The sequence below is a fragment of the Salarias fasciatus genome, chromosome 3 (genome assembly GCF_902148845.1).
Source record: "Salarias fasciatus chromosome 3, fSalaFa1.1, whole genome shotgun sequence".
NCBI lineage: Eukaryota > Metazoa > Chordata > Actinopteri > Blenniiformes > Blenniidae > Salarias > Salarias fasciatus.
The window spans coordinates 11,701,130-11,728,644 of NC_043747.1; the positions used below are offsets into that span (position 1 = coordinate 11,701,130).

The 27,515-nt window shown below is 42.7% G+C and overlaps 1 protein-coding gene across 1 annotated transcript in view; it reads left to right on the forward strand.

The window, feature by feature from the left end:
- LOC115383462 (glucosidase 2 subunit beta-like) overlaps positions 1–27,515 on the forward strand; it is a 131,432-nt gene that overhangs the window by 47,610 nt on the left and 56,307 nt on the right. The window contains exon 10 of the mRNA XM_030085657.1: positions 4,604–4,673. Within this exon, the coding sequence (XP_029941517.1) occupies positions 4,604–4,673 (70 nt within the window). The remainder of the gene's footprint in view (positions 1–4,603; positions 4,674–27,515) is intronic.

Here is a 27,515-nt window from a genome sequence, read left to right on the forward strand (position 1 = left end):
TGTAAAAGTGACACCGTCTCCAACGGAGCATGCAGCTGTGGGAATTCAACATAACACCATCATAGAAGGAGGCAGCGTCTCTCCTACTTGGCTGTCATGAATATAGGTCTGCCAAACTCAACAACAACACAAAAAGCAGTGGAAGTGTTACATAAGGTAGGATTCTCTGCGATTTGAACCTTAAGTCAGCGGTGCACAGGCGGCTGTTTAAATTGCATCAGTTCCTCTGATGTAAATGTGTATAGCCTTCAACTCCCTCAGAGCTTTTAGTCATTTATTTTGATTAGGGCTGTATTTATAAGATAAGTCTCTTAAGTAAGTCGCCTGGGAAGATGGGCTGGCGAGGACGGCGGTGGGGGAACAAAATGAAGTCTGTTTGATGATTATAAATTCAGAAATATCTGCTTGTCAATTAATTAGTCGCTTCCTGGGTACGCGTGCCCCTCTTTTCATTTGCTGGGCCCGGCTCTCGGTGGACAAATACCCGCGGTGCTCCCATTGTATGTCTAAGCGGTAACACACGTCTCCGGCAGCCGGGGAACGTCGAATAAAGATCCTTCAAAGGCAGACAGTTTTCAAGAGCGAGCCTCTGTTTTCTTGCGCCGGCTGATTTCTGAGAGCGGCGTATTTGGCTGCTTGAAGGCTTTACTCTGCCAGCGTCTCGTTCTCAGACACAAACAAGAACTGGAGAATGATGTGCACATGAAAAGATAGGTAGACTGAGAGGACTTCGCTTGAAGTGATGCCTCCATTATTTCTGCCTCTCCTAGTGTGACAATGCATGCAGGAGGCTTGTTTTGTTGCGGCTATCGTGGACAGCGGTGCCTCGACTATTCTCACACAGACTTCAGCGATTCCTGACACCGCTGTAATGTTCGCAGACGAAGAACGGGCCGTACTTCGTGGCAGATGCAGAATAACAATCAAGGATGCGTGGATATATTGCAGGGCGTTTGCTTATCTCCCGTCCTGCCCGTCCTTCTCTGGACATGAATGTCAGTCTTATCCTGCAACATGCATCATGCATGAACAATCTTTCATTCGTCCGTCTTGATACTGGCTTCATTCTTTCATCCGGTACCAGAGACAAACCTCTGCTGTCATAAATAAAGGCGTTGCACAAACATAACGTAAAAGCCTGTGTTTGGAATATACAGCACCATGTTGAAAGAGGTGCAGATTAATCTGGACGCATAATTAATACTCTTTATTGACTTTGATCGTCTTAGTTTAATATTTTAATGTGATTTATCTAAATTGGGTGGGTTTCAGGAAATATGTTGAAGTGTGCCTTAGTACTCTTGAGCTTAAAGCTCGTGTCCGGAGTTTCCGTTCGTTTCCAACGTATGTATCATTTTTCAAGAGAGCTTAAATGTGTCAGTCTGGTTCAATACTACAATATAATATTAGCATAAAGCAATATAAAAATTTATTTATGAGCCCCACCTTCGTCTCATAGACCCCCATGTTATCCGAAAAAGCGCCGGTCAGCGTCAGCCAATAGACTTCGAGCTTCCGCATTCTCGTGCCGTCAATCAAAGTGTGCACGCAGCCAGAGAGCACGCGCACTCGCCCAGGCAGAGGTGAGTTAGCTCCGCAGCAGCCGGCCCGCTTACCTCGGATATATCCACTGTCTGCTGAACATCCACCATAAACAGCTAAACATGCAGGATGCTGTAGGACTCGGAGGCTCTCATTTTCACCCGACAGATAACTCGCGTGCACAATTAAAGGGGCGTGGCTTGGTCGCCCATGAAAGCAGAGGGAGGGCGGAACCTGAGACGTTGGATTAAAAAAAAAAAACCTCTCTCTTTCAAAACTCCGGACACGAGCTTTAAGAAAGCCTAGTTTAAACTATCTGGTATCAGTTTCTTTTGCACCTCTGATTTAAAGTGTTTTCAGAAAGGCTGAGAGTCCAGTTCACACCGATTTGTAGTTACTCATGTAAAACTGAGAAAACATACAGCTACAAACCATAAGAAAGGCAAACGTCGCGTAAAAACACACATCTATTTCCACATTAGCACCCGTATTTAAGGACTTGATTTATAACTGTTTAAACATTTAATCTGTTGTCATTTGACCAATATTACACATTCAGAATTTTTAGCTGCTTTCAGAAATAGTATTATTAATCTTTTTTTTAACCCTGTTTAACTACCTTTAGCAATTAACATCATGTCACTGTTCCAAATAGTTTAGATGTTTGAATATTTTTGCATTTTAATGTTGTTTTTGCAATTGTCACAGTTTTATCCTTTTATATATTTGTTGACTTTTTATCCATCCTATTAATGAATTAATTCCGTTTTTTTAAATATATGTCTTTTAATCAGCTTTTTTGTGTGGTTTTAGCTGTTAAAGCTAAAGTTTTAGTCCTTTTCCCCCCATACAGCACATTATTTTTACCTTTTTTTTTATTTAGCTCTTGGTTTCTCTTCACATATCAAACATACAGGTAGCACAGCATGGCCAGCAGTCAAAAGAAGCGAGTGTTTTCACTTTGAATGAAACCTTTCTTTCTTCTTCTGCGCTCTTTCTTTACCGGGGGGATTTATTCAGGGTTAACGCTATAAGGTGTGGGGAAACTCAACCCTCACCTGCAACGAAAGACAGCGGGCGGATGATGCAGAAACGATCAAACCGTCTAATTAAGTGTCACATTTGTCAGCTTGAGTCCCTTTGAAAAGTCTTCTGCTGCGTAGAAGCTGCAAGGAGCCACTACAGAGGCGCTGGAGAGCCATATGCAGCGCTGCAGGTCTGCAGACCAGTTTGTTAGTTTTCTAAGTTTTATTGCTAATTAAATAGAAGACAGGAGCGACGTTCATAATATGTTATTGCAGGTATAGGCGAACCTACCACCACATATCTAATGGATTGAGAAGAAACAACAAGACTTTTAGTCATTTCGGTGCTTTATTATTTCCATTATTTGTATTGTATTGTGTACTAATTGCACAGTTCTACATTAAATGTGTTTATCAAAAACCTGACAGCAATACAGCAGCCCGGGCGATCTAGAAATATTGTTTTCATACGACTGAATAGCCACAGCAAGCACATTTTGAGGAACACGCGGTGGATGTTTTCAATAAATCTATCAAGCCCATGTTAAATAATGCAGCTGCAGAGTGGCGCATACAGTCTGTTGATAGCCATGGATTTGCAACCACCTCCTGGGAAGTCAGGCAACAGTTGATTTAGGTTTTTTTTTTTTTTTTTTTTTTCTCTCTGCTTCCTTGAGTTGATTGAATTTATTTCTGCTTTTATATTGACGTTCGGGGGAGACCTGCTCAAGTCTAAACTCTTATAATTGGTATGGCATTGGTGGGTGAAAAGGTGGAGGTGGGAGAGTTTAAAACATGAATAATGCAGCTTTTTGTTCCTCGGCTAGTGTTTCCAACATAAAGACGGATGCGTTGTTGGTGTGTTCGTCATCTTAAGACAGGCAGAATCACTCAAACCGGAGTTCACCAAACTGCATCCGGATAATTTGGATGTCTTTAAAATGCCTGTCAAACTCTGGAAACTCAGTATTCTTTCAAAGCTTGTAGTGTTGAGTTGTTTTATTTATTTATTTATTTATTTTTTTCCTTTTTTTTTCTTTCCTGGCGTGACAATTCTCACATTTGTGTTCAGTCCAATCTGTCAAAAATAATCCCGAACCGCAAATACTGCATGAGATGTCACCGCGATCTTCGGCAAAGGTTTTTTTATTTATTTATTTATTTTTTTGTTCTCCTCAGAGGTGGTGAGTCACATTGCATTTGGCGACGCCTCTCACTCGCACAGTTGAGTTTACAGTCTGGTTTCCAGTGACAGCATGCAGCATGCGACAAGTCATCAAATCAGACCCGTGCTTCCTTTGTCCCATATGTGGGAATCTTGTCATATTTAGTCTTCCTCAGCTACAGAAAGAAACGCGTGTCTCTGCACAATGTTTTATTGTTCTCTTTAACACAGAATGCCTACCAGCATCAACAGTGGAATATAGCACAACTGAAATAACACACATTTTTCTCACCTCAGGTAGAATCCCGGCACCAGATAAACATCAATATTTTGATATTTGCTCTATCAGTATTTTACAGCCGCAGCTTAACAGTCAAGAATGTTTACTCTAGCAGGGATTTGGTGATTATCTCCCCCCTAAAACCTTCCTCAAGGTGAGCATCCAGACTGAGCTGAATCGCTTTAAATGAACGTGGCGTCTTCCGCAAGAAAAATTAAAGACCCAAAATTGTTTTGGCTTCGCCTGCTTTTCCCCTGCGACCTAAAACAGAGCGGTAGCATCCAGGCATGTTGTCTTTCATCATTAAACTGTCTTTCAGAGGCTCCTGGGAGCCTCCGAGAACACAGACAGGAACCTCGTGTTTCCAAACATCAAGTGTCGTCGCTGTCTGCCGGCAGGTGCATATTAGAGTCATGGGCTCCAGCTTGAAATGATCTCTTTAAAACCGCTTTCCGTGTCGCGCGGCGCATACACGCGCCGGTCTTTGTTGCCACTTTATACATTAATGCAGGTGATACCCAAGGTCTTCCGAGTGTATAGATCTTTGACCTTGTTTCTTCCTCCCTCTCTGCCTCCATTATGTGCTCGTAGATCAAAGACGCACTGAGTGCAGCAGGCAGTCTTGTGGGTGAAGATCCGCACTTAAAGGCAGCTGACAGAGGTAAGTTATTAAACCCGGCCGCCCTCCTCTCCGCACGCACTCCTCCAGCGACCGACCCCGTGTAAAACCCCCCCCCCCCCCCACCACCACCACCACCTTTCTTTTTTTTATTTTTCCTCCATCCACACCGCTGTGCCAACAACATCTACTCGCTCTAAGTTTGGATTATCGCGCCGCATACACGAGCGAGTTAAAACGAGTGTTTTTATTGCCGTCGCAAGTTTGTTTATACCCTCCACGCCGGGCTCGTGAGCCGATTCCGCCCGATGCCAGAGTCATCCGAGTTTACAGAGGTATCCACAGCGGATCGACTACAGTGTGCGTAATTGCGCTGTGTTTAGAGAATTTGTGCTGCTTTCCCCGAAATTAAAGTACAAGGATGAAACACAAAATGTCTGTTCTTGGCAAAAAATAGCTCACCTAGGAGAGGATAATCAAGTAGCGCAGACGTTCTGCCAAAAGCGTCCTCTTTACCTTTTTAGGACAACAGGACTACTTACAAATAATTAGTCGCTGCGGTAGAACTACTTCAGTTCGCTTTTGTCCTCGCTCCATTTGAAAATGAGATAACATGGTGAAGGTAAAGTAAAACGAAGTGTTTGGAAAGATCCTCATGGTGGACGCTCGCTCGAAAGGCAAAAAAATGTACATTTGTGTCTCTGGCTGTGAGGGGGCGGCGGAGTGATTAGTGGTCTCTGCTATAGTGTTATTTTTACTCTTCTGGAGTCAAAAATGCATAAATTGTTTCAGGGCGGCTTTAACTAACTAATTACTTACTTAATTATTAGATGTACCAGTTGGATAGATGAATAAGTCAGTTATTTTCTGTTGCCAACAACTCAAACTGTGTCCATTTATGCTTTTTTTTTTTTACTTGCGCTATTTCCGTACTTGGCAGTGTTTTTGACCACTAGGAGTATTACCGAGTGCCACACGGAAGATGTATTAACCCTGATTTTCTCTACAAAATTGTTGTTTTGCGTCATTGCTGAATACATAAATCAGGGGGAAAAAAAAATGTAAATCAGGCTCTCGGAACACTTAAGTATTGAAATCCATCCTTGAATATCTGGGTTTTGAAATGGTACTCCATATGTTAGTTGACCCAAATTCCACTCACACAACGAAACTCAAATTAGCACTGTTTCTGTGGTTTTTAATGGCTGTTTTCACTCTTATTAAATCCAGCTCTGAATCAGTGTATGTGGGGCTCACAACATCTCGTACCAGTCACATCTCCTCTGTGTCGCCACCACCGATATATCTGTGTATTTGGTTTAGAATCTCGTCTCCTAGTTTGTCTTATTTCCTGCCTGTCAGAGTGCTATCAGGCTCCAGGACCCCCGTGGCCGGGGCCAAAGATCACAAGGAGGGATCTCAAGACTCCGACTTTGCTCTTGCTCTTTTCTCTAAGTTACATTTCGATGTTTAAAAAAAAAAAATGTGGAATGTGAATCATGCCAGAGAATCTAGCCTTGCTTTGGTGGGTGTGTCTGCCAGCGTTTTTTTTTTTTTTTGCAAGTTTTGAAACATCTGAGTTTGATGCCTGGTTCACGACCTTTCCCAGAGGCAATCTAGAAGACTTCAAGTACGAACTGACCCACCTGTTAGCGGCCACCTTTATTTTTAGAGTCATTTATATTAAGCACAAGTGTTATTTTTAGGAAACTAACCAAAAAAGCAAGTGGAAAAACTGAGCTTCTGTTGGATTAAGACAATTTATTAAGATTTGATTTTACAGGCTACATGTAAGTGGACTTTAAGCGCAGTGACTTTTTGTAGATGCATACAAAGGTTATATACTGCCTGTCATTTCTGAGATTTATGATAAACCCCGGAACCTTTTTTTTGAGGCATAAATTTCACGATGGGATCGTACAGGCAGAAGCCCGGACAGGAAATTCAACCACAAATTTAGCTATCCAAAGCATTTTATTGCTTCAATAGAAGTATTATAGCATACCCAGAAGCTTGGCAATTGTCTGAAAATAACAAACAGATTATCCACGCATGAGGGAGCTTTGTTTACCATACCTCCTGCACCTATTCCTTTGGCCATAGTTTCAGACGAATCGGAGTGAGAAACGCACTTAACGCAGATTCAAGGCCGGTGCAGAAGGCTGTTTTTCCCGCGTCTCATGTTTTGTTGTGATGCAGCTGGTTTATCCCCCCCCCCCCCCCCCCCCCACCCTTCTTCTCGCCACCAGCATATTATCCCGCTCCAGCTGCCACGAGGAGACAGGCCCAGGTATTTATGGCTAGCATAAAAAAAAAAAAAAAAAAAAAAAAGAGTGTGTGCATTCCCTGTCACCTACAACCTAAGATTTACAGCATTTGACAAACACAGTAAATAAAAACGCAGCGTTCAATTTGTATAGGAGTTTAGAGCCTGTCAGTTGTGCATGCTCCCAAAGGATTCTGCTGTTGGTACATGTGTGTGCGCATGTGTCTCACTGTCTACGTACGCCTCCCGCTGTGTGAGAATGTGTCGATCTGTCTGCCCGCCCGCGTGTGTGTGTGTGTGTGTGTGTGTCTGTACGCCAGTGTGAGTGTGTGTTTTCGTGCGCGCGCGCGCGCGACTGTGTGCACCGAATCCGCCTGCTCTGAAACACCAGCAACAGATAACAGATGGTCCCCCTGCATTAGAAGTGTTTTATTTCCCTGCGGAAGCCAGATATGTCAAAAATAAGCATGTGCAACATTAGTCATTTGGAATATTCATGCCCCTGCCGTCCGATGGTTTCCTTTTCACAGCCAAAATACCACCAGCCCAATTCTCCTAAGGAAGTGAGGGGGAATCGAGGCGGGGGGTGCTGCTGAGGAGGAGAAAAAGCAGTCATCAGCTGAACTGATGGGGGAAAAGGGCTGAGGCCTACATGCGGTTTTAATGGAGGATTTTTTTTTTTTTTTTTTTCTTCCTCTTTCTTTCTTGCGGTTGCTTCTTTAGCATGCCAGGGCTGTAATTAAAAAGGGGGTTACAGTCTGAAGATGTGCTCATATTAAGAACCGCGCTCCCCAGCGTTCTGTTAAACACACTTATGTGAATATGCACACATATCCATATGCCTGTCTGGCTTCACACACACACACACACACATGCACACACGCGCCCATGCAAAATAGCAATTTGCACCCACATTAAATAACCTCAGACTTTCTCTTATTGCAATCCTTCATAGACTCATCTTTGGGAGTACCCCCCCCCCCCCCCCCCCCCACCTCCTCTCCTCCACTCATCTTCCATTCCTCCTCTCCACCCCCATCTCTAACTGTCTCCATTCTCTGTGGCTCAAGTCTCTTTAATCTCCACCTCCTGTCCTCCCAGGCTTTCTGCCCCCATCTCTCACCATTGAGCGCGGCTGCCATCCCTGTCCTTGGTGGCGGACATTGGCATGCATCATTATCAGTCCTGATTAACCATCCACGTAGTTGGCAGTCTGGGCCCCCACCAGGGGCCAATGGCACGGTTTTTCCTACCACTGAAAACATGAATTTCGAGCAGCACTTTCTCACTCGCCGGGGTCCCTCATGATCAGGGTTAATTCGTGGCAGCACGCGTGAATGGTGTAGAAAGAAGAGAGGAGGCCGGAAAGGAGGAGGAAAAGCTAGCAAACAGTAGTGCACTGCTTATCGCAGAAATGCAATATAATTTATTCAGGAATATGCAAATCCAACAATCACTCTGCCTTGTTTACCGAAGGGACCTGCTGATTCAGAGTCTGAAAGAGGGAAAGAGAGGCAGAGAAACAATCCCGAACCGAAGCCAACATACAGTGAATTCACCGAGGCAGCCAACAACAACTAATTTTGCTTTAGATTGAGAAAATGAAGGGTGTCGGGCAATTCCTGGATTATTGACAACAGCATTCTATCATCTATGCACTCACTGTCATACCAAAATATATTTCCATGGCATCATTTTCCTACAGCTCTCTGAATTTTAAGTCAACGCCTGTTAAAACACCGACGTTTGTTGTATCAAGTTGTAATCGTCGTTGTCGCATTTTGAATCTCTTGCATAAACGTGGACTCATTTCACGTTCTTTTGATGTTTTAGTGGAGCTTGTTACATGTCTGTTTTGGAAGATTTATGTAAATCTTTAGGTGGAGAAATCTTTGTTTGTGAAACATCGAAGTCACAGCTTTTGTTTTTGCAACTTCCTCCGTCAGTTTTAGAATAGCGTCCCTCTTATCAAAACTAGCATGTTCATTCATACTGTAGCAGCATCCTGTTGTCATACAGTGCCATCTACTGGTTCCTCGTGTTATGCACCGTGTCAGCATATTAAGTTTTGTTGTAACTCACAAGACCATCTGTACAAATTAAAGTTTACACTTACAATCTACAGTAAAATGTAGTTAATTAGACACTTTTCAATTATTAAGTTGAACGTTTTAGTGCATAAATGTTTAATTTTGTTATCTCAACTAATTTCTGGCAGTTGTTTTCACTTATTGTCTTCACGTTACAGTTATATTAAATGTGAATACAATTCTCAAGAGGTTTTTTTTTTTTAAATATATAAATAAAGAACCCTTAGTTGAAATTTGCTTGTATTTGTTTCAGAGCTATAACAGAGAACAATTTCTTCATTCGATCAAGCTTTGGCTATAATATTCATAAAGGTTGAAGTTGGTGTGAAACCCCTTTTTTACATGCAGTGAGAAAATCAACAGTGTGTAAGTATATATATGGTAGATCCCTCCGGCTGTTGTTGTAAACTAACGTCCTTCCAGCATGCGGCTACCTGTCAGGTGTGTGAATAATTGCGCTTGCCATTTAGATTTATTTTCCCGGGCTGCTTAACACCTTAATTAGGGTCGTACATTAGCTGCAGCCTTGCTCCACCATTATTTTCTATCATACCCTTACAAGTTCTCACGTCTTCCAGCACTTACAAGTATTTATCTGTTTAATTATTCTGGTCTTGGAAGGGGGATTCGCTTGTTTCATGGTGTTCCTTTGCAGGACGTCAGTTGTTTTACATAATTCGCGGAGATGTTGTCTGAAATGTGTGCTTTGAGATTATAATATGCTTATATTCTAGTTGTGTGAGGTGCATGTAAATGGGCATCTTAAGGAAGATGCTCTCAATTGCAAAGGATCCGGATACAAAACTAAAATACAATCAGTTTGAAAATGTTTTAATAAAAAAAAAAGAAAGTGTCCATGCACTGTGAATTTAACTCATAAACCATTCAGAGCTCTGACTTAATTGGACGGTTTTGAGTTTGATTTGAAGTGAAATGCAAAGCTGTTAAACCTCACTGTGCTGACTAGCTTCTTTATTGGTAACCAAGAGGCACACACTCCTGGATGTCACATTCAATTTTTGCTCTTCATCATCTTTGGCTTGTAGAAACGGGTGCGAGTTGCAGCTATTTCCTGACTCCCTGCCGAGAGCCCAATTAGCGCGGCCGTATTGATTTCTGTGGACTGCATCGCATGTGCTTTTCCAGGTGAGTCCCTGCAGCTAGCGCGAGTGTATGGTAGGCAACAATTATCCCCTCTGAACAGAACCTCTGAGGCCACACAGAAAGAGAGCGGAGCGCAGAAAGCTCTTCTCCTCGGGCTCGTGAGCTGTTGTATGGATGAGCAGACAAAGCAGCGCGCAGACTCTGTGGTGTTTCACAGCTCCAATATGCAACTTTTCATGTTAAAACCCTGTAGATATAAAAAAAAAAAAAAACACTTATAATTTATTAATATTGGCTGATATCGTACCGCTCCAGTCTTGGCGATCATGTGCATATCCCTGTAAGATGTGAAAATGAACAGTGCTTGTTTTTTGTTTTTTTTTTAAGACTATAGCAATGGTCACGAACTAGATTGTCATTTTCAAGCCCTTGTAGTCATAATAACAACAATAATAAAGGAAAAAAAAGTGTAATAAACGAATTCGCCTGTAACAGATGTGTGACGGTGGCTTCGCTGGATGTATCTTTAGGATGTATCTTTTGCTTTTTTCACTTGCTATACAACTGAGTAACAAAGCAGCACTGATTTATCCTCCTTTTGTGAGCTGAAATGTATCTGGAATTTCTCCAGAAACCGAAATGTATGCACCCACATTGTGCATTTTTGTATTTTTTTTTTTTGGTTTCGTATAAGCATAGTTTTTTTTTTTAATCCTCAACAGCAAACTACAGACATACTTTATTTATTGATTTCTCACTAGGAAATGCTGTCTAGGCTTTCTTGAGATATCTTTAGAAGCAGCACTTTTCTCTTATATGCACACTATACGGCTTATGTAATGCACAACTGTATAAATACACATTTTACGTAATGTGTGTGTGTGTGTGTACGCGCATGCAGTTGTCGGATCATATAGGCCTCATTCACACCATTTTAAACTCACTGACCTTGTGCTGCGTCGAGGTTAACGTCGTGTCAAGTGAGCAGAATAAACATTTGAAATGGGATTGAGGCCTGAGCGTTAAGAAAGTCGCTCAACAAGCCGCTGTTTGCTCTTTTTGAACAGTTTCCTAATGGATTTGCCAATGTGCTTAAGATCATTAGCCTATTGAAAAGGTCCAATTCCGGTTCAGAAACCTCATTTTAACTCTGTTCTTTTCATCCGGTGCAGGATTCATAACTGACTGCAAGCGGCAGAGACCCTGAAGGCAAAACAGCTGCAAACTATTCATTTTCACCACCATGATTCACAGCTGGTGCGAGCTCTCAGATATGAGAAGCTTGTTGTTGGTCTGTTTCAAGTATAACTACTGTTGCAGAGGACAAATACTCTCTGGTCTTTGATTTGCCTCAGAGCAGATCTTTTTAAAAGGCCTCACTTTGTTTGCTGATGCGTTTATAGACAAACTGTGGGTTTTTGCTTTATCGTCTGTTTAGACAGCCCCCCCAAGAAAAACTGTTGGCAACAAAATTGATCAATCTTGTTCATTTACATCCATCAGATTTGTTGCTGTTTGCATGAGGGATATGTTGGTAGCTGTGAGCGCTCTGTCTGGTGTGCATCTGCTCGAGAGGCGTTCAAGGACATGTCAAAGTGGTGGTCGTCTGAGCTTTGGAGCTATGTGTGTGGAAAAATACAAGACTCACCTGCAAATCTCCAAAATACATAACATATATATTTTGTTATTGAATTGAAACAACACAGAACATGTTATTGGTATTCAGTAGATTTTAAAATGTTTAATAGGACTTTGTTTATTTTTGGTATTCAGTCAGATTATCCGAGGTAATTGCAAAAATATCTCTGATCTTGATTTTATCCTTATTATCTACTTTATATTGTGAAAATTCTGAGATTTTATTTTTAGTTTTCTTCCCCATATCTTCTCAAATATCCACATTTCTCCATTTTTTTCTCTGCTTATTCCTTGTCCTAACCCATCTCCGTCCCATCGGCAAAGCAGCTGAAAGATTTTCTCTTTGTTCCTGTAATGTATTGTGTCTCTTATCAACGTTGCGATGTTCATCTGCTGGAGTTATACACCCTCCGCCATGCTATTTTTTGCCGCACACATGTTGCCTGAGAGGTCAGCGGCACAGCAGGGCTCTTACTAGGTCGAATTGCTTGGAGGCAGAAGTTAATTTCCAACTCAACGGAGATAAATGACTTTGCTTTGACCTCCCTCACTTGCTGGCACAACAAAGACATTGTGCTATTCTCAGAGACGAGCGTCGTAAATGTCTGTAATTTAAAAAGCAGCGGTTCCTCGTTTTGAGCTATAATATGATTGGTTTTGGTTATAGTGGCCTCGTCCAAGATGGCACTTGAAGAATGAAATGCACTTCTTTGTGTCTTTGGAGTATTTTACTTGAATGCAAAGCGGAGGAGCGCTGAACAAAGAGAACAAGAAATCATTCAATATTAACAACAATGCTGTTCTGTTCATTTAGCCGCTACTTCAGGTCGGAACTGAAGTGTCTACTGCGGGTCTTTAACTTCATAATAATCAGGATTTTCCACTGGTCACAACTTGGCTTTTGTGCTCTTTATGCTGTCATTTAGATCATTACAACTGTTCCAGTTATTCAGATCTCCTCACCTCTAACATACATTTGCTTAACATGACGATAAACTGCCAGAATGCTGAAAAACAAAGGCTGCACGCCCATATATTGGTTAATAAGGATCTTGTCATAAGAGGGTTAAGAAAGTTGTTGAGGAAAAGAAACATTCAATATGTCACTGTAATTAAGACATTGCTGTGCGTGCAAACTTTTATGAACCCCCTGTTGTTCCCTTCACTTTGATCTGTTCTCCCTCCAAACCTTTCGGAGTTCCCAGTGTGCAATATGTCATATATTAATAAGGCTGTTGATTATTCAGTTGAGATCAGATCCCAGGGCCTTTTGTGTTGGAGTTTTATACGACATCATAACATCATTTAGTATTCATAACTCTTTTTTTTCCTCTCTCCCTCTCTCCTTCTCATCCCAGCTGTCAGCGTTCTTGCTCAGCATGATGCAGGAGCTGCTCAAACATGTGTCGGCACTTCTAAAAGTGTAACTGGTAATACAAAGTTTAATTGATTAGGCTGATATTTACAATACAGTGCTAATAATAGCAGCAAATGTACAGGTGTGTCCCCGTCTGTAGCTGCACAGCGGTTCAGTGGCGTACAGGAAGGGTTTTTCTTAAAAAAAAGTTTGAGGTTCCTTCGTTGTTGGTTTCAAGCTAGTTCAGCACCGCTTTCACCTTTCTTCCTGCAAACGGCATAGTTTTACTGGCGCTGTCACTGTCGCTGCATTTCGAACACACACACACACTTAGATGTAGGCTCATGCTTTGTAGCGTTACGTATTTAAATTTCCTCAGAAGGCAGCATTGTTACAGAACATAATGGAACAATTGTTCCCTCATTCCGAGGATATGTATGGCAATAATTACACTCTTTGATTGCACAAATGCTTGGAATAAAATCACTATTTATACTAAATCCTTGCTTGAGGTTTTGGGTTTTTTTTTTTTTTTTTTAGCTTAGTCCAGTTTTATGAAGTGTTTTCTCAAACATACTCTTAGACTTCAATGCAAAAAAGGCTGGACATTATTAATGACTAAAGAAAATTGTTGGTTAAGTTATGTTGCGAATTGTGCTGGAGATCTTTGTGCTGCTACTGAAGTGGCTCCACCGACTGGTGATGATGATGATGATGATGATAATGTGGTATTTAGAAGGATCACCAAGGCCAGCGTAACCTGAAAAAGATGCAAAGATGCCCCGGGGTAAAATCGACCCCTTTTTGGACTCCCGGTGAACTTCCCGTCTCTTCCGTCTGTCTGTTGCGTGCGCGCACACCCCGACCTCCAGCGGACACGTGGCAGGTTCAGTTCACTCTGCCTTCGGATAACAAGTCTCACACAGAGCTGGACCATACTGTACATGCTAATCTAGTCACGTGCTTCACTGCCGATCACTTTTTTTTGTTTGGGTACCTCTGCCGGATGTGAGCTGCTGTATTTCATCAGCCTAACTGATAAACAGACACTTGTTTCGTGCTCTCGTGGCGTGCGGTGTCAGCACTATTCACTCACATTTCCTGAAACTCATTCCTCCAGAAGGTCTCGAGGTGATCGTAACGTGTTATGAAGGGGTTTTCTGAGAGGAACATATTGTAACCGAAGACGCTGCAAAGTGCACGACACGCATCTTTGCTCGTTTCAGACTGATTTATACCAATGTCCCATTTTAACCCATGTACAGATCAAGTAGGAAATATATTACAGAAAAAAACATACAGCATCAACACTAGATGTGTTTGTTGACACAGAAGCAGCAGTGACTCCATGATAAACCTTCATACCTTCACATCAGGTATGATCTGACTACTCATTATGTGGTTTTACAATATATTTCAACTTTCTTTATCAGTCAACATCACCTGTCACTTTAACTACTGCTTAGTGTTTCTCTGTAAAACAGTCTCCTAAGTATTTAGTAGAAAGCCTTGTAGATACATATTTTGTCCTTCATGCGGCATCATCGTGGAGCACAAAGACAAATCTTCTCTGACCACCTACATTTGCACCAGAAGCAACAGAAAGTGGTCTCAACTTGAATGGAAAAAAACCACAAAAGCGATATCTGGCTACATTTACAAAAGCTTAGACTTTTTTTTTTTGGAGGCACATTGCCTTGAGAGCTGAAATAATCAGCCTTGTTTTTTGTGTGTGTTTTTTTGCCGTATTTACGCAGCTCGTGTTTTGCAGCTAATCAAATAAAACAAAACAAGAGAATGGAAACATTCAAAACTGTTTTTATAATGTGTATTATGCTCATTATCATAGTAAGTGTTTGCATGACTCATTTTTAGGAGGCAGTGGTTTCGAAGTAGTCGCAGTTGTTTACCCCCTGTATACCAAAACCCCACAAAAACATTGAAAATTACATTGCAATTTTATTTTTTTTTTAAAGAAAAGTATTCACAAAGTCATGTTTTTTGATTGCCGTAATGATAAAAGAGGCAGCGAGATCCCGGATTGATGGTTATTTGCTGCATATCTAATAAAGAGTTTTGGCAGAATGATTTGTGTATTTATGAAACCTAAAAGACCCACCACTGCTTCATTTTAAAATTAATACAAGCTTCAAAGTGAAATCTGCCTCAAGCAGCAGCTGAAACCATCAATTAACTTTCTTACTTCCAACCAGGAACATAAATTTGAAAAAAAAAAAAAAAAAAAAGCACTGTTTTTATTCCGATCACTGTCAAATATAAAACAGAGTGTCCTTTGCGAAGCGGGAAAACCTTTTGGAGCTTTAAGTGCTTTCTTTCATTTCGGATGAGTCATTATTTAAATTAAAACAACAACAACAACAACAACAGATTTTCAGGATGTGAGTGTAAATATCTACCGCTCAATGTGATATCAGAATTGCCCTCTCCATATCCAGCCCTCATGGAGTATATTATGTGATCATGCCATGCGATACGCGGCTCACTGTGGACTCCTGGATGTGCCTGCACGGCTATATTTAACACAAAGGGCGTACATGCTGTAAGTGACCATTATGCTCTCAATTATCGCCATGCATTCAGCCCCACTGCCCACCATGCTGCTTTAGCACTTATTAGGGACACATACTTGAGGCTCACCCACACATTTCACCTTCAGCCCGCATCCGGCAGGTAATGAGCTTGACGGAGGAGACGGCGATGGACACATTTTCCGTCTACAGATCGCCGAGGGCCGACCCGGGCGAATGCCGGCGTGGCGGCGTGTATTGATTTGGGGATCTAAAATAGTAGGCGAGGTAAAAAAAAGATCAGCGTTGCCCTAATTAAATCCTAATTCTCCCCATTTCCTGGTGGCTCTTGAGGATTGAGCTGCACTGTGTGATCTTTTACGTTTGGTCAGGATCCCTTGGCAGGAAGTAGAATTGCAAGGAACTTGTAGATGTGATGCAACAGCAGCAATCTCACAATTTGTTACGTTCTGTGTAATAGCTCCAACGAAGGAACCGTGTGCCAGAGTGTCCTTGGGCAAAGCTCTGAACTCACCAATGGTGATTGAGCATTTCAAGACTGCTCAAGCAGTAAAATGAGCTACATAAATAAAATATCAGCTGTTCACCATTTACACCAATGCACGACCTTGTATTTTTTTCTTTTTTGTTATCAGGTGTTAGCTTTTTTTTTTTGTTTGTTTGTCTGGAAAAGCATTTTATTGTATGAAAGTATAAAAATTCAAGGAAAAACCGAAGTTGGAAAATGTATTATTAACTAAGCCAAAAAAGCAGCGGATCACTTTCTTTGGAATAAAGTCTCAATAAGTTTTTCTTGGCACATTCTTTCTGCTGAGAAGTAAATTGATAAATCTTGTTATATTGTTTCTTCCTCAGTGGGATTAACAGTGTAACTGAGATAAATTGGCCCTATAAGTTTCGAATCAAAAAATAGCTGGAAAATGATTACAGTAACAGGATTGAATTCAGACCTTGATGAAATGTATTGCCTCTACTTTGATAAATCGTCTCTTAGTAAGTGTGCGAACATCTTCTCTTGGCTTTTCTCGCCATCCACATCAGTGATATTCAGCTTGACCATCTGAGACTTTCAAGTTCTGCTACAACATATCCTGGCGCCGGCTGCCTGCGACGTAGTTCAAGAAAGGCTTGGATGAAATTCTGCGCCAGTCCCATGTTGCTTTGAAAAATGAAGCTATTGGCAGAAAGGCTTGTCATTAGATGTGCCTGTCAGAATTTATTGGAACAAAACTGACACTTGCTGGAGAAGTAAAGGATCCAAGCTTAGCACATCATAGAGACAGGTGGTTTGCCAGCCTCGTAATGATACACAGAAACCATAAGTCGTCTCCCACATTGGAGACGCTTTTCCACTACCTTGGCTCGGGAGGCATCGAGAAGATGTTCGCCGTACAGAGAAAAATGCCCTCTTCTTTGTGCTGTCTCTGCTTGACCTCTGCTACCGCGAAGACCGTTTCCCTTGTTTAAAGTTGGCTTCTGTATTTCGCCAGGCCTGCAGTCCTTCGTGGTCTCGGGAGATGTGACGGTCGTTCATACTCAGAAATGTTTTTTTTTTTTTTTCGCTCGGAAGCGTGAGAGCAGCAGAAATGCTCAGCCGTGGGATTTACCTGTCAACTGCACTTAAGCATGTTGGATAACATGCGCTAGACGCTGTGATGGCAAAATAAAGGCTGACACGCCTACCCTGTGATCTCCAGTCACTGACGGCTTCATGTATGTCGCTGCCTGAGAGCTGGGCAGAAAATAAACCTGCGTTAAAAGACGCTTGGATGGATCCTTTTTAATATGTAGGCCATCGGTTTGCGAAACGCTTTTTTATTTTTGCATTTCTCCATTCGCGTCCTTCATATTTTATTGGATTGCCTTACAGTATGTTAGCAGTGCAAGTAAAATAATTATGTCTTGTCAATGTGCAGAGCTTTAATTGACACTTTTTTCACATTTCAGTAAAGCTCTGGGCGTACCTTTTCATAACGTCTTTCTATAGTGCGAAAGCAAAGGGGGGAAAAAAAGTGAGCAGTCTCATCTGACCTCACCAGGAATGAAATGTAGCTCGGTATTAGCATTTGAAATGTGCAGTTCCTTGCTCGGTTTTCAAGCCTCTGTGTCTAAAAGTACAGAGCAGAGTTTGGGGATTTAACTAAGCACGAGAACTCGGCTCAATTCCCAAAGCATCCGCCAACCACCCAACTGCACAGCACTTTTGGAAAATAGACACACAGGTAACTGATTTCTCCACTGACAATGCAACAGAAGAAAAGCTTGCTCTATCATTCCAACCATCTGGAAGTCTGGCTCAGACTTGAGGCTGATGTGTAACTTTTAATTGGAGAGACAGTAGTGGGAGGCAGAGGAGTAGGAAGGAATGATCCCAGTGGATAGACAGGCAGCGCCTGCCGCCAGATGGACAACCTGGGTCTGCTGGTGTGCTCGCCGTTCCGTTCGCGGGGCCAAAGCGATGTGTGTTCTGTTTCACAAAGAGCTTGATGGAGAGTCGTGGTTTGGCCCAAGACATGTCAAGTGCTGCAAAATGCTGCTATTTTTCACTGGACAGGCCGAGACAGGAGCGTCAATTTACTGTGAGAAGCTTTGGCCGTTTTTAGTTCTGGAAAAAAAAAAAGAAAAAAAAAAACTCTCAGAGATATATTCAGTGACGCTCCATATGGTGCAGTTCTTTATCTAGAGCTGTAATTGTCCATTTGTGTATTAGTGTTGATCATATCTCTCGACTGCACTCATTTACATTCTCTTTAAGCTCGAAGATCCATCTTAAACCCTTTTCGGCTTTTGAACTATTAAGCGATTACCAAGTGATTTAATAGAGTTTTAAACAAATCTTGATTTTCACTAAATGACTGGGAATTATTTAATTATTATTCTATACCATTGTGCTATGTTAGCTCCTTAGCTCATGAGATATGCATAATCCGCCTCGAAAATGAAAAGTTCAATATTATACGAAAGTCTATTTGCTGTCATTTGAGAAGCAGGCTAATGAACTCAACATAAATTAAACTGCCTTCATCTTCTCACCTCATCCTTGGAAAAACACCCAATAAGCATATCTCCTGAAAAAATTCTGCGGGCCTGGTATCGAGCTTGGCTCTGATCCACACACTCATAGCCCATTCTATGATTCTCCACGGGGAATAAATAAGCTCTTAGAATGCCATTTAGTAGTGCTGGGCCTCTTTCCAGTTTTGCCATTTTAATGCATCCTAAAAGCTTGCATTAGATCTTTCCCTCTACGCTGTGTGTGTGTCAGCATGTCAGTTTAAGACGATCCAGCAAAATTAAGAGGAACAGTGTGGCAGCACCAGCTCCAGAAATGTATGCATAAACATGCATTCAGTCCCGGAAGTCTTCGCAGTGGTATTATTGTTACTCATGTATGAGAGCCAGCTGGTTTGTTGGTACTCCCTGGCATAGTTTTCTTTTGCAAACTTCCTCTCGTTGTGAACCAGAATATAAACAAGCAGGTTGTGCAGCAGTGGCTGTCTTTTATTCAGTGACAATGCAGAATCAGCTCCTACAAAAAGCCAGAATGTTGATGTGACGGTGCCGGGCCGCTGTGTCGTGCAGAGGTGTGTTGTATCAACATTCCCAGCTGCCTCGTCCACCAATATTTCAACAGAGTTCCTTTTTACATTGAATAGTGCTTGGCATGCAGCATCCCGGTGCTCCGAATGCTAGCTGCCACTTCAGCTGGGTGTTAGTCGGTGTCTCAATCCGAGGAGAACTTGAGAATTTCTAATTGTCACAAATGTTGAAAACTACTGTGAAATATACACTGGCACCAACTTCACATCAACATTGGGAGAGCAAAGTGAGCTCAGGCACTACCTGGATCTACAGTGGCCTCATTGGCTTTTACTGACGGTGTCAGGAATAATCCACCTTTCTCTATATGGCCTTTTCTCTAGTGGCATGCTGTAGCAGCCTAAATTATGCTAATGCTACCTGGCTGAGACAGATAGAGGTGCAGTGTAGCACCACCATAAGCTCTTCGGTCAACCCGTGAGTCAGTCTTCCCTCTGCTAGTCACTAGTATCACTGAAACGACGATGTAGAAAAAGGGGTGGAGACAGAACAGCAGAATGAAAAGGGATCATGATCAAGAGTTTATTTGATTTTCTTTGTCTTTTTGTGTCTTTGACTTGAATGTAATAAAACCCATTAGGTCGTCTGTGACTCAGATGATGTTGCAGGTTGTCCTCCAATCCTAATACTGTTGATTCCATCCTCGATCCTGATCTATATATGTGTTGTAGTGTCTTTGAGCAAAGATGCTGAACCCCAAACCTCTTCCAGTGGAGGATGTGCACCATGCATGGCAAATGTTGCCATTGATGAAAGGGGAAATGTAAACATGCAAGTGAAGGCATTTTACCTTTGCTGATCTATAGATGGTTTCAAATTAAATCTATTGTTGAGGGAGTCAACATATATAGAGTATTGTGCACATCCTTTAACTGGCATTGCAATATGCTATTTAAGAAGTTGTTTATTTATATTTTGGATTGGGTGAAGAAAAGACCATTTTTATGACACGTGCAAAATGTTAATGCTGAATAACATGTGATTCAGGTACAATACAATATCTGCACTGGCAGAAAAATGGTCCATCTGCCAAGAATAAATCAGTCAGATTATACAAAAAACTGGCCTCACACTCTCTCTGGAGTCAAACAAAAATCCCCAGGCTGTGGAGGTTAGTCTTTTGGAGGTGGTCTGTTATCTTTTTGTTTTCTTTCTTTCTTTCTTTTTTCTTGCAATGGCTGGCAGTTCAGCAATTGAGAATACAACTTCTGATCTAAAATGTGAGAACTGAGCTGTTTTGGATTCACCTGCCTCTTCATGCTCCATCTCTCCCTTTATCCATTCACCAGTCTCTTCAGTCATGTGTATGTTTTTCTCATTTCACACCACACTCGCGCTGCATATTCATTTTTCACTACTATTGCCTTCCTGCCACCAGCACCACCACCTATCCGCCCAACCTCAAACCCCTTGACGTGGGGATTCAATTTGTTCTGTATGTTTCATTTCTTCTCATATTTAAACGTATTTCTTGTCGGCTGCTTTTAATTAACTCTCTGGATATGCGACCAGGGGAGGGGGGCAGACAGATAGATAAAAACTCCTCGCATCCGCCAATGAGTTACACTGGCAATCATTTACCACTTAGACAGTAGTGAAGAAGCCCCCTGTTCGTTGCCCTGGCAACCGGTGCCTTGGTGATTGATTCCTCGCCAGTGTGGCATCGCTGCAGGGAATAGAGCGCGTGAGCTTAGCATGCTTGCTACATCTTTCTAATTAAAATGGGATTACAGAGTCATCGCCGTTGTATGTTCAAGCAAATGCAAGGCTGTGAAAGAAATCAATTTTTGTAAATGTCAAGGCTGTTAAATACAACTACGGATAAACAAAACGTAAGCGAGCCCACTATACTGATACGGACATCGTGCACGGGGTACGCGGTGGGTGTGTTTTCATGCAATTTGCATGTCGGGGTTGCGCCGCGTGACGGGAGCGTCGCAGCCCCGCATCCAGGAGTCGGACTTGATTGACAGTGCGTGAATCACGCCATGCCGCTCGAATCACCAGACACAACAATTAGTCTGTTTGCTGCTGTCTGCTAATCAGAAAATATTCCTCAAATTGGAGCTTAATGTACATCTTAAATGAACAACGGTTCCTTAATGTAATTGGATTAGGCAAGTCAATCATATCTGGCGACTTTCTGCCGTTGTCTTTCTGAGGATTGTATACCGAGGACTGAGATATTCTCTCACGCACAAAGCTGCTTGATTGCTTCACTTTTTACTATGGCTGTCTGCACGTGTGCCATGGGGACGCTTTGCCACTCCGATATTATATTTCAGAACATGATTGTACATACATATGGATGAGAATTGAACGCCGGGCGTACGAGATGTCGGAGCACAGGTAGGGGAATAACAAACATGGCAACATACTGTTGGAGCATTTTACAAACGGTGCTGCAGAACCAGCTGATGCGATGACTGTGATCTGCCTAATTGTGCAGATTGTCATTTGTTTTATTATTATTATTATTCCTGTCGGTTTCTTTAGGTACCTCACGATAATTGTGCGTTTAGAGAATGACGTTGCTGAGTGTGTGATTTACAATAGGCTCTTGAAGACAAAGACCCCAAAGAGGCTGTTGAACTCCTGACCGTTGTTTAAGCCGAGGACAGAGTGAATGACGTAGCAGGAAGAAAAAAAAAAAAAAGAAAGAAAGAAAGAAAGAAGAGAGTGCCATCATGAAAAATGAGGTCTTGGACTCAGTTTTCAGATTTCAATCACCACAATGCAGTTACTGAGGTGTAACCGGCATAACATAGCACCTTGGGCCTGTTCCCAAGCAGAGCTCTTTGGCACTGGCTGTGTGGGATGTGTCATTACAGCAAAGGTAATAATAGACCAGGGGATTTATAATGTGACGCTTTTTACATGCCTATGAAAGAGTGCCTGAAAGCCCGAGACTGCTGGCAGGAAAAAGGGGAAAAATTCATGTTTGGTTGTAAACAACAGAGAGCCTATTATTGGCTGATATGTCATGCAGCTGAAATATATATTAAACTCCCGGTGAAGGACCTCTGGAAGGGAATACACTTTAATTTCGCTGCAATCGAAATGCGAAGCAGGTCCACGTGCGAACCGAGGCAAACCACGAGTACCAGGTACTTATATCATTGCATGAAGCAGGTCTTTTTTCTTTTTCTTTTTTTTTTTTTTTTAACAGGGCTCGCTGTGGCTAACGGACTACTCTCTGAAATGAAAGTGAAGTTACAGCCATATGAAACCGAGTTCCCGCGTTAGGCATAAATCACATTCCTCCTTCTTTTGCCCTTTCAATCTGCACTCAGATTGGCTACCTGACTTTTGTGTGCTCAGCGAGCATGCTAACTCATTTATTTCATGTACACCGCAGGAGGAAAAGGAGCGCATGAAACAATGTGGATTTTTCGATTGGCCTTTAAATTGTGCAAGCTAGGAACTCTTTGTATGGATGCCATTCAGCTGGGTGCCTACGTGATTCAGTTTGTGCATGGTTCAGAAAAAAACAATTATACTGACTGTTTTTTTTTTTTTTTTCAGTAATAAATAATTCTCAACAAGTTAGCGTTTATTAAGGGGAGAGACGTGTCCACGCAGTTTTCAAAATTAGGATCACTGCAGAAGATGACAACAAACAATAAAAAGCAGAAAACAACAAAACAGTACAGATCCTATTAGAAAAAAAAAAAGCTGCTGCAAACGCCCCCTCATTGCAAACAAAACCAAATCAGTCATTCGTGATAAACTATTTTATTGTGCAGCAAACATACTCTTCCCAGTAAATATATTACAGTGAATTTTCAGGGCTAGGTTTTCAGCTGGCATAGATTTCACCTTCAGTCTGGATTTGTTCAGTTTTATTCATTGTTGTTAAAAACTCACTTTCTCAACCAATATGAATGCAGATGGAGAGATTTAAGATAACATTATGAATGAGTGCATATCCAGAAGTGCACCAGTCTATACGTATTTAGATTTAGCTGTGAAAGGCTTCTGCACACCGAATAAAAGGTTACGTCATTTTGAACCCTTCTCGTAGTACGTTATGTGATGCTTTTCAGCAGTGCTAGCACTGCATCGTCACAACCTTATAGAAACGTCTGAACTCTTGGTTTTGGCAAAGATAAAGAAAATATTCACAAGTCTCTCATCCCACATCAGCCGTTCACACAGGTTGTTTCCCAAATCAGAATTAGAGGCTTATTTGTCTGTTTGGTTTAACTGGCTGAGGGAGAATGACAGTGTTCTTCTACTTTTTTTTTTTTTTTTTTTTTTTTTTTTTTCCCTTCCCTTTTGGGGTGTGTGTTAAAAATCACACATACGTGTGCGAGAACGACGTCGGGTTCGCTCTCCTCTTGAGCGGAGAAGAAAAACCATCTGGGATTGTGTTTGTGTTAAGCAAAGTGCAACGGTTTTCCTCTCCCTCGTTCACACAGGCGCCTGGCATCACGCAGGGACTAATGTGGAATCTAAATCTGGACCTTGTTGATAGAAAATGGCAGGTCACACTGTTTGGCATGTGACTCTCACAAACCCCAGTGCAAGGCAACGGTGCTAATAGATAATTGCCAGCATAATAGGAGGTGACATGTTGTATGTTGTTGCATTCGGAGCCACTGACGCTCTCCAAATAGATCCAAATAGAAAGCTTCCTTTTGTTGTTGTTTTTTGCCTTTTCAGGTGGAGGCCTAATTAAAAAAAACAAAAAACAAAACATATTTTAGCTGCTTGGCCTTTATCAGCGTTTTGGAATTACATAATTCCGGTAGATAATCAGTGTTGTTATTTTGTCATAGTCTGGGCTCACACATGCATCCAGCTTGTTTCCCAGTGTCTTAAAATAAAACTAGAACTGCCCCTGCTTCTAAAAGCACAGCTAAACCAGCATGCCGTCTTCATTTACATTACATTGAAAGGACACAAAAGAATGTATCACATGAAAAGGCAGCTTTCTTCTCTCTTCTTGTGAACTTTTGTACCTAGATAGCGCCCATTTGCGTGCAGAACTCGGTGTGTTTTGCTTCCCCGCGCACACGGCCCTCTCTCACAGACACACACACACACACACACACACACACACACCCTCATCATAGCGGTTTGCTGCGGACTCGCATCGCCTCCCACTCATCCCACTGATTGGAGTTGTCAGGAGTCAGAGGGTCACAGCGGAGGATGTCAATAGGCCTCATTCACAGACAGAGAGAGGAGCACACACACTCTGCCACACACACACACACACACACACACACACACACACACACACACACACACACACACACACGCACACACACACCGAAGCTATAGAGGCGAGAAGCGGACCATATGACAGACAGACAGTAATGCAGTCCTATCTTAAGCGTGTATACACACACCCCACAATCACCCCATCACGTCAATAGATGTGCATCGGCTTCGTCTCCCACTCACCGTGCACGGCGAGTGAAGAGCGTTCAATTTATATTCATTATTCACCAGTCAACTGCCTTGATTTCAGTGATTGGATATACCCTCGACCACCCACTGGCTCCTCCCTCTCCTCTCCTCGGTCCCATGGGAAGGCTCGACGTCTCCGCTTCACTTCCAGCCCGGATAGGTCACAGCGCGTCTGTTGTGTATGTTAAACGGTTGGATGGGTGTGGCGGTGAGAAAGCTTTGGGATGTGAGGAGAGCGCATATGATTGACCAGATTTAATCAGGAAAGAATAAGAAGAGAGAGGCGCGTATAGATAGTTTCCAAACCGTTTAGCACCTTCTAATAAGGGACTCACTTTTGAACTGACGCTCCGAGTGAATGAAAACTGGCAGAAATATGAAAGTTAAATGTCTATGATGGCCTTTGTTCTTGATGTCTGCATGCAGTACATCATATATTTACATATAGTTGTGTCCCCCCCACCTTTCAACAATCCTACAATAATATTTTGAAATTTTTGTGTTGACATGTCAGGCAGAATACAGTCATAGACTTTAGCAGATATGCAAAGTCTGGTGTTTCTTTTCTGTATCTGTCATAATAATAATAGTGTAAAAGCAGGTCTTCGTTAGACTTTTAGCAGTTCTGTGGAGGTGTGCAACTTACTTGGGACAATGAGCAATCAGCAAACGACACAATAAAGGCGATCAAGTTTTTGATATTTCACTTTTGACCTCATCTGACCCCCAAAATGACCCAAAACCTGTATAATTCTGCGTGGTTTTAAACCGAAGCTCTGTTTATCGTACAACTCAAACCCCCCTCAGGACTGTTAGTTAGCTTCGGTTAAACGGTGAGACCACCAACACGCGCTATCTCAGCGACAACAAGCTCATCGGAAAGGATCAGCAGCCGCCCGGCCGAGCCGAAAGTGAAAGCAGACGATCGTCTGACGAGACGCTGGCCTGGCTATCTTTATCTGGAATCATAGGCAGAGACAAGCGCACGCAGAAGCTCACAGGCAGTTTGCGCTCAAATTGTTTTGGGCACCTGTCATCCTCTATTATAATTAGCAAGTGGACGTCTAAATAATTGCCATCAGGCTGCGGCTGCTGTATCAGTGTTGCCCCGCGCGTTGCCTTTAGTTGTAGTATTATTTAAAGGGCCGGCGCGCCTTCAGAAAGCAGCGCCCTCAGCAAAGTCCTAAGCTGTGTGTTCAGTCGTCGACAGCATCTGGAGCACCGCAAATAATTAACTGACGCAGGAGGGTTTGGTGTTGGCTTTCACCATTTGTTTTGTCCACACTTGTCCCTGACATACGCAAACACGCATATGTGCGCACATACAGGCAGCTTTTGATCATAACTGTGACACTGCCAGGAGAGAGGGAGGCAACGCGCGCCGTCCCGGTGGGGATAGAGGATGGTTGTAAAAGTAAATGAGGCAGATGGGTCTGTCCTGGAAGAAAAAAAAAAGAAAGGGAAAAGCTCCTCTGAGGAATGAAGGAAAGATAGTTAAGCTAAAGCACTCGTGTAATTTTGAAACGGGGAATGAACACAGCTACAGTAAAAAAAAAAAAGAGAAAAAAAATGCAGTAATTATCTGATACTGCATGTCTGCACAAACCTGCAGTCTGGTTCTTTCAGGGTAAATCAATAACTCAAAGTTCTGCATCACTCACGTGGCACGCGATTGAAACTTGATACGTCATGTATTATTCAGCAGCCCGTGCATCACGCCAAATGTCTCCTCTTGCTTTTTTTTTTCCTTTCCGCCGGTCAAAAAGCAGGTGCAAGCGCCGCCGTCCTCTCATTGTGTGCGTTTGAGATTGTGTCAGAATCGAGCTTGCTGCTATAAAGAGCCGCGCTCCGGGGCCGGTGAGAGCTATCCCGGAGTGTATCGCCAGCCGTTGCGTGACGACTTGACTCACACTTGTCGTTCCTCCCTCATCCTCTTTCCCCCCGATTAGACTGGTGCTGTGTGGAGAGATATATATGTCAGGACCACACATGCAAAGGCGCGTATATATAGGGAGGGAAAGTATACGCAGGGAGCCGTGTTGCCTCCGGGAAGACCATAGGTCACCAGGCTTTTTCTCCACCAACCTCCCTCCTTCCTCCCTGGGGGACGTTAAAGCTGGTGGGGTTCACGCCTGCTCAGCAGCGCCCTCGTTACGCCGGGCGCCGCGTTGCTTCGATTAGACAGCCACTGATGCTCAGTTTAGTCCAACAACAGCTGCTGCCTCTCCAAACCAGCCACTTTCCAGAAAAACATCTCCCGGGCTTCTTAATGTTCCCCCTTCACACACACACACACACACCCTTCCCTCTCTTTCCCCCCTTACTCAGTGTTGTTCTACGGGCTACCTCTGTCACACTCGCAGGCTTTCTTTGTTTTTGTTTCCACATGCAGTCATGTGTGTCAGCGTGCGTGTGTGTGTGTATAAATGCATGTGCGTTGGCCTCTCTTTTCGCTTGCCTTCTGGTTCCCTGATTTGTCTGACATGTCCTGAAAAGCCCCCCCACCCCCCCCCCCCCCCCCCCCCCATTTGGGGAGACATTAGCATAGCAGCGCTCAGAGTGCAGTTGTGTCTACAGAAATTTACTTCCTGCTCAGAAACCGACAGGACGGAGTTCTTTGGGGTGTTTTCACAGCGTCCTTTGAAAGGCCTCAACCACCACTGCCTCGTGCGGTAAACTACCTACCGAACGCTCTCTAAATCCCAAGGTCCTCTAGTCAGACACTGCGTAAATCAGGAGTGGCAGAGAATAGTAAATCTGTGGCTACAGTGGCTTTATGTCGTTAGTGTTGTTGCAGCACAGCCGCTAACCAGCCCTGCCTTCTCCGTGCGGTCTGTTTTCCACGGTGCCTGCTCAGCAGGA